This window comes from Chrysochloris asiatica, unplaced genomic scaffold, assembly GCF_000296735.1.
Source record: "Chrysochloris asiatica unplaced genomic scaffold, ChrAsi1.0 scaffold00289, whole genome shotgun sequence".
Taxonomy (NCBI): Eukaryota; Metazoa; Chordata; class Mammalia; order Afrosoricida; family Chrysochloridae; genus Chrysochloris; species Chrysochloris asiatica.
The window spans coordinates 2345474-2353270 of NW_006408807.1; the positions used below are offsets into that span (position 1 = coordinate 2345474).

The 7797-nt window shown below is 44.2% G+C and overlaps 1 protein-coding gene across 1 annotated transcript in view; it reads right to left on the minus strand.

Moving 5' to 3' along the window:
- The window catches only part of WDFY4 (WDFY family member 4), a 561873-nt gene that overhangs the window by 41754 nt on the left and 512322 nt on the right, over positions 1 to 7797 (minus strand). Inside the window, exons 55-56 of the mRNA XM_006874619.1 lie at positions 5421 to 5605; positions 4665 to 4823 (exon numbers count right to left, since the gene is read on the minus strand). Coding sequence (XP_006874681.1) covers positions 4665 to 4823; positions 5421 to 5605 — 344 coding nt within the window. The remainder of the gene's footprint in view (positions 1 to 4664; positions 4824 to 5420; positions 5606 to 7797) is intronic.

Here is a 7797-nt window from a genome sequence, read left to right on the forward strand (position 1 = left end):
TATGATAGAATGAATGTAAAACTAATGTTCTCCCATGTAAACTATCACATAATTCACAATAAAACACTTATTAAAAAAAAATTTATGTGTTCAACTGCCTCATGGGTATTTGTTTCTCCTGCCTATTACTGTAAAACACATGTGTGATAGAAATGGATATTGGGTGTGATGATTACAGAGAGCTTGTAAGCCCACCTTCAGCCTATATTTAATGGGATTTCCTAAAAGGGGAGTTAGATGTTTCCCAGAAAAAAATAGGCTTCTTGGTTTAAGCCTTTGTAGGGTATATGGGGCTTTAGGTGTAATCCAGAGCCCCACTCAGAACCTTGAGTTTGGACATTTGCTTTTAAAAAACATACATACCAATCCAGAACTTCTGGGAGAACAGGTGATTCATGCAGAAACAACTGCACAGTTTGATGTTTTGAGTTTTATAGGTGTGAAGGAAAGGAAAGTCGGCCCATCAGAGAACACTCTCTTCTAGGATTGAAAGCTAAAGGGAATCTTTGAGCTGTCTAGTATGCTTGCTGGTGAACACCTGGGTCTACACTTTGAGTGGAATTTGGGGAAATGCAGCAATGAAGACATGGGCTGAATCTGGACATATTCTATTAGTACCCATTGACCTTGAGATGAGAAAGAGAAGAGGAAGGGCTGGATGGTCTGAGGTTTAGGGAGTTGTGTGAGCTCCTGAGCCCAGGGGCACTGACCTAGCCCATGGGGACTAAGGCTGAGAGTGAAGTGGACTAAAGCTGGTGTGAAGTTCAGGGAGGTGTGTGTGAACTCCCAAACTTGCAGCGGATACCCATTTGACCTAGCTTGGATGGCTAGGGCTGAGCTGAACAGAAAGCTATGGATGCTTGATGCTGTGAGCAAGTGTAAATGGCTACAATTTGTTGGACTGGACTTTTGCTTACGGATGCAGTTGCTCAAAATTCCAACTGGAATGTAAGGTTCTTCAGATCAAAGACATTAGCTATCAAAAATGGTGGGTTGTAAAGGCATGAAGTGGCTGGCTTACAAGTTTCCATGGGTGTGCTTAATTTTAGAATGAGGTGACAAAGGGCAACCACCACTGAATAGTTTCCTTCTTTCCAGGTGGATCTGGTGAAAGGGGGTAGGAGATGATGCTGATATGGTTTTATGGTTTCAATTGTGAGTAACTGTTAGTAGGATTGTGATTGTCAAAATTGTAATTGTGGAAGGAGAGTAGTTATCTTTCATTTCAGGAACAAACAATCCCAGGACCATCATTAAGGAAGTGCATGAGTGAAGCATAGGATCCCTACCTGGGAAAGTGACTATAGCAGAGATGACGACAGAGGCTTTGATATGGAAAGACAGAGCAGCTATGGACTCTAGGTCCATGGACTGAATAAGATTATGTGCTTATGAGCAGGAGGCTGGCTTTCAGAATAAGTCTTTTTGACATTTCAATGAATATGTATGTTTTGCTTTTATTTGTTTTGTATGTGTGCATGAAATATTTTTGCTTTGTTCATTTGTGAAATATAAGATGTATATTTCCCAACTATGGATACTTCCTCTTTGTTTCTAACCTTCTCATTCCAATCACCAATAATTATCAATCCATCTTGATTGCCTGTTTGATTAATTTCAGGCTGAAGAAGTTGGTAGAATTCTTCAGGTTCCTTGTCAGTACCTTTAATGTTTGGTGTGTACATTTGAATATGAGTGATATTAACTGGTCTTCCTAGTAAGTGTATGGATATAATCTATCACAGACAGCATTGTACTTCAAGAGATCTTGAAATATTCTTTTTGATGATGAATCTGACACCTTTTCTCTCGAATTTCATGTTTCCTGCATAGCAAACCATATGACTGTTAGATTCAATATGGCCAAATACCAGTCCCTTTCAGCTCATTAATTCCTAGGATATTGATTTTTATGTGTTCCATTTAATTTTTCACAACTTCCAATTGATACTTTGTACAATCTATGTTCTGATTACTAATGGATATTTGCACCTGTTTCTCCTCATTTTGTGTTGTGTTACATAAGCAAAGAAAGGTCCTGAAAGCTTAACTCCATCCATGTCACTAAGGTATGACACTGTAAACCACAAGATCAATTGTTCAAATCCACCAGCTGCTCCTTGGAAATCCTATGCACTCAACTGCATGTAGCAACAATAACAGCTTTTCTTTTTTAATTGTGCTACATCAGCAAATAAAGGTCCTAAAAGTTTGACTCCATCTGCATCACTAAGATCAACTCCACTTAAAGGAGGGAGCTCTTCTTCTGTCTTATTTTGAGTACATTCCAATCTGACAGGTTCATCATCTCATACTCTATGACAATATTCTTGTGCTATTCATAACATGTTCATCTTCTGGCACTATATCTGACAGTGTTCCTCTGCTATTCATAAGGTGTCCAAAGGCTAAACAATCAGAAATAGTCTGCCTTTTCTGCTTCCTAGTCTGTCAGTCTGGAAGTTCTGCTGAAATCTGTACCCCCTGGGTGACCTACTGGTATTTAAAATACTGGTGGTATAGGTTCCAGCATACAGCAAAAGGTAAGCCTCCTCAGCATGACAAAACTGACAGAGGAGTGGTGATGAAATGTGTAGTATCTTTAAATAATATGCTACATGAAAGTGTTTTTGTTTTTTAAAAACAACACACTTTTCACACTATTTGAAAGCCTATTTAATGATGTCTTCTCTGAACACAGACCAGGAAGAGCCTCCTACTGAGGGTTAGGTGGTCATCAAGATAATGATAACTTGTTTTATTTTGCCTGGAACTAAAAGCATGTGGGATTGCTCAAACCTTATTCTCGTGAGTACTGGACCCAGGAAAGGGTGATAAATTATATTTTATGGCAGAATTTGGAGGTTTCTCAGAGTATCTTCACTTCTGAATCAAGCTTGGGGCAACTGTGGATGACCACAGTTCAGGGAGTCTTACTGGGCACCAGTACTGCCTCAGAGAGGAGAAACTGCAGAAAGGCAGTATATATACTCCTCACCTTAGCCCATTCATGGTAACCCATGGGTGTGAGATCACGTCTATGCTCTATAGAGTTTTTAATGGGTGCTTTTTCAAATTGCTCAGTCTTTTTTTCCGAGGCACCTCAGGGTGGACTTTAACTTTCTGTCTTTAAGTTAGCAGTTGACTGCATTAACCGTTTGTACCACTGAGGGACTCTTCTCTCCACTTAGGCCAGGAGTAAATACAACAAGCTTATGGATTCAAGAAACATGCAGGGTGCTATGGGAAGTCTCTTCTCATTTATTTAACTTGGAGCACCCACATGCATGGGCCAACTTGGAGGAACAGGAGAGACTTGGGAATTATTCCGAGAAACCCACCATGAAACCTTTTCAGTTTAGAAAAATCTGGTCAGTGGTGGTTTTTGTCAGGGTTTATTCTGTTTGGGAGCACAATATGGCTAACTAAAAATCAGAAGTCAAAATGAACTGCATTTTAGAGCTGAAAGTTTTCCTAATGATCCCTTAGCACAAGTTTAACACACAGACAGAAAGTATGGGATTTAAACTGAAGCTCAAGCCTTTCTGAGTCTACTTCCCTATCAGAGAGGGGGAGTAATACTAGGTGTGTTGTTGTTAGCTTCTGTTTAGTTGTCCCCCAACTCATGTTGACCCCATACACAACAGATGGAAATTCTCCTAGATCTGTGCAATTCCCATGAGAGGTTGTAGATCTGACTTTTCTGATCCATACGGTTGTCACAGGTTGATTATTAGAAGCAGATCACCAGACCTTTATGCTTAGTCTGTCTTAGTCTAGAAGCTCCACTTAAGTAAATTCAGCATCATAGCAACATGCATGCCTTCACTGACAGATGGTCCTAAGTAGGCCTGAGGTGCAGGCAGGGACACTGAGCTGAGAAAACAGTAGAGACGCTCTAGGTCTTACCACAAGTGGGAAGAGCAAGTGTCTTGCCTCCAAGTGTGTCATGTGTTTTATTGTTACACATACACGTATGTTCTTAGTCTTTCTGTAAAGCAGGGATGACAATAATGCCTACTTTATAGAGCTGTCGAGAATATAAGGGAGCACTGGTAGCACTCAGGATAAGCACTGCACTTCTAACCACAAGGCCAGCAGTTCAAAACCCACCAGCCATTTCATGGGATAAAGATAGGCTCTCTGCTCCCGCAAAAATTTAGTTTCGGAACCCTATATAGAGTACTATGAATCAGAAATGACTAGACAGCATATAACAACAACAACAGCAGAGAAGGTAAAGAATCCCTGGTAGCTCAACAGTTCAGCACTCAACTGCTAACTGAAAAGTTGAAGGTTCAAACCCACTAACTGCTCCCCAGGCCAAAGATGTGACAAAGATGTGATTTTTGTAGAGATTAGAGTGTGTATGTGGTTCTATTTCGTCCTACAGGGTCACTTTGTGGAACTGATTGTATGGCAATGGGCTAATGGGTACAGGCTGAGAAGGTGCAACCAGGGAATCCACTGAAGACAGGTTGGTACAATGTCTGGCTTATGGTAAATACTAAAAAATGTTATATGGTACATGGACCCTACATGTGAAAGGGAGCAGCCAAATGTGGCATGGAATCTCTTACTGAAGGGTGTTTTAGGGTAGGCACTTAGAGAATGTGGGCAGTAACCCCTCCTTTGTACCTGCTCTCGGCCCCTCCCTGCCATACCTTCCTGAGGTGCAGGCCTCTTGCCTGGTCTTTGGCCATGCGGAGCTCCCACACACACACAACAGTGCTGGTTCCTGAGGTGATGATCGTCATTGCAGATGGGCACACGGCACACAAGCAGCGTCCCCAGAAGGCCAGGTTCTCAAACTTCATCAGGACCTATGGGAACGGGGCCAGTATGGGGCCAGAATAGGCAGGACAGAGTGACTAGGGTGATCTAGCGGTCCTGCCCAGTGTGTGGTGATACTTGTTAGGGATCCCCTTACCAAGACCTATGCTGGCTCATGCCTTGGTGAGGTCAGAGTCAGCTCTGAAGAGGGGATGGCATCAGATCCATGTGTGAATGTGTGAGGGGAGACTGGAGAGGTGAGGAGGGGACAAACCAAGCAGGCAGAGCTAGCGAGAGTGCCTAGAGGAGGGTGGATCTTGTAGAACTCTTGGTAAAGGTTTTCTAAGCTCGCAGGAGGCACCCACGACTGAGTGAGTGGCTAGGCTGGCTAAGTATGACCAAGTAGCCAACCAGTAAGGAGACCTTACTGTGAACACTAACTTTTAGGTGTGACTCATTGAGTCAAAGATGGCTTTGAGACAGGGGCTTCTGCCGGTCACATGCAAGTCTTATAAACAGGGCAAGGGGCAAATGGTGCATGACACACTGTTGTTTGCTGGGCCATGGAGCCTCTGACCACTTCTACCTTCACCCAGCAGAGTGTTCAGTGTCCTGAGGGTCACCCTGCTTCCTCACAGCCCTCTCACCTTGTCAGAGCCATAGGTGCCCAGGCAGCAGCTGAAGTCATCAAAGGCCCAGCTGAAGGTCCTGTTCCAGAGGTCAGGCAGCAACACCTTGTTCCGCTCCACAGCCAGGATGGTCTTCTCGGTGCAGATGATTTGGCCGATGGCTCCCTTGGGAGATTCAGAACCTAGAGAGAAGAGGTACATATCTGTTCTCAGTTAGTATAGAACAGTTTACATGCCCAAGGGCACACCCTCTCTAGTTGGACCCTGACCAGGACAGAGGAGCCTTGGGAAGATGGAACTGGATCCAGCTCTTCTCCTGACTAGGGGAAGCTCACCAGGGCCTCTCCTACTTGGGCCTCTTTTCCAGGGCTGGATGAGCACCTCCCAGGGGGTCATGCCACCAGGAACTCTCTTAAGAGTTTGGTTCCTCCACTGATCTAGGCACACACATTGAGCGTACGCAGGTCCTTAATGTCTCCTATATGACAAGGGCAGATGAAACAAGGCCCAAAGAATCTTTGCAGGACCCTATTCTTGCTTTTTTTTTTTTTAATTTTAAGTTTTTATTGTTAATTATGTGCGTTTACATGGGAGAACATCTGTTTTACATTCATCCTATTGTATTTAATTTCATTACAATTATTACAGTCCCTTCCATGCATCATCAAATAACCAAAGGGTACACCCCATAGGCCCTACCCCTGGCCGTCAGCACATAGCCCCTCTCCCTCCCTGAGTCCAATGTCCCCAGCCACTCTATCTGTCCACGTCATCATCTCTGTCTCCATTCTTGGCATAGGGGCCCGCTCTCCACTCTTCTCACTTGATGGTCCCAGGGACCTCCGCTCCTGGGCTGCAAAATCAATCACTCCCCTCCTTTTGTCAAAAAACATCGACCTTTACATTTCCAAGCCTCACAGTCAGTCCTGATGGCAGTTATTCACTATTGTACCACAGGAGTCTTATCCACATTTCCTTTTGCCAGCCTGGTCCCAACAGATTGGAAATCATTCAGTGGAGATTCTACCTACCCCTTCCCCATCTGGAACTAGGCTCCCTATTGAAAGCTTGTAAGCCAGTCACTTCTTGCCTTTATAGCCCACCCGCCTCATTTTGGGTAGCTAATGTCTAAGTTTCCCATGCCTGTTAACCCTGTGTACCAAGGGGGTGGGAGTGATCCTCGCTGTAAAGATTTGTTCCCTTTTTTGAGCTACTACATCCGTATGTATAGGTAAAGTTCGTCAACTTGTAGTGGGTTACAATTTCCCCCCCCTCTTCTTTCTTCTTCTAGTCAAGTTCTGATCATCCAGCCATCAAAACCAGGTCAAGTGGGTACTATCTGTAGGTATGGGTGTTCTTGTGTATCTCCCCTCACTTCATATCAGCTGGATGCTTCACTCTCCACTCTAGTCCTTTGTGGCCATGTCACTGCCTCTGGCCCAGGAGTCCCTGGGTCTTGTGTACTAGTGGCCATCCAGGTCTCCAGCTGGGTTCACAGGAGTCTATTGAATGTGGTCAGGCTTAGATCCCAATTTCATTGCTGTTTTTCCCCCTCTTCCCTTTATCAGTGACCAATGTGGTCAGCAGCCAGACCATATGCCTGTTCTCGTATTCCCATTGAGTCTTAGTCTTGGAAGGGAGTTTGCTCTAAGGGGACCCACTTGCTTTGTTGGCTCCTGGGTGAACAGCTTACTTGTTCTTGTAGTAATCAGTCAACTGCCATTATTGTTTTTGATTTTTCCTGTTGGTCTTTCCTTCACAAAGTATCTTCTGTTCTAGCCACTCCAGCCCGGTGCTGGTCTACTCGTCCTTTCCAGTGGAAATTTCCCACACCCGACCATTCTGGATGGGGGTTTGGATTCCACCTATGGTCTTATGCAATGCAAAAGCTCCATAGGAAGCCTCTTTCACTGGGCAACTTCTAGGCCCCTTTAAGGTACTCCAAACAGTTATAGGATAAAGGGACTTACAAGCTTTCTCTTGTGATGGTTCTGGCTATTCTTTTCTCCCCCCTCAAGTGTCTATTTTATAATGGTAGGCAAGGAAAACCAAGATTCAAAAGACAGCCAAGCATCTTAACATTATTCCCATCTTTTACCCATTCAAACCATGCCTCAATCCCTGTATCTCGGAGCCCTGTTATTCCAACGTTATGCATACATCATCATTTACCCCTGTCCCACTTAGCTCATGCGAACCTGTCTAACTGTTCTCCCATCAACCTTGTTCTTCCATTCCCCTCCCCCTACTCATATATTGCCATTCCCCCGACTCCCACAGCATGCAAGCTATCCTGTGTCTATTCCCTACCCTGTGCTCTATCTTCCCCTTCCTCCCTCCCCTCCTCTCATCCCATACATCCCAGTGATCAGCAAATAAATATATAATTCCCCCC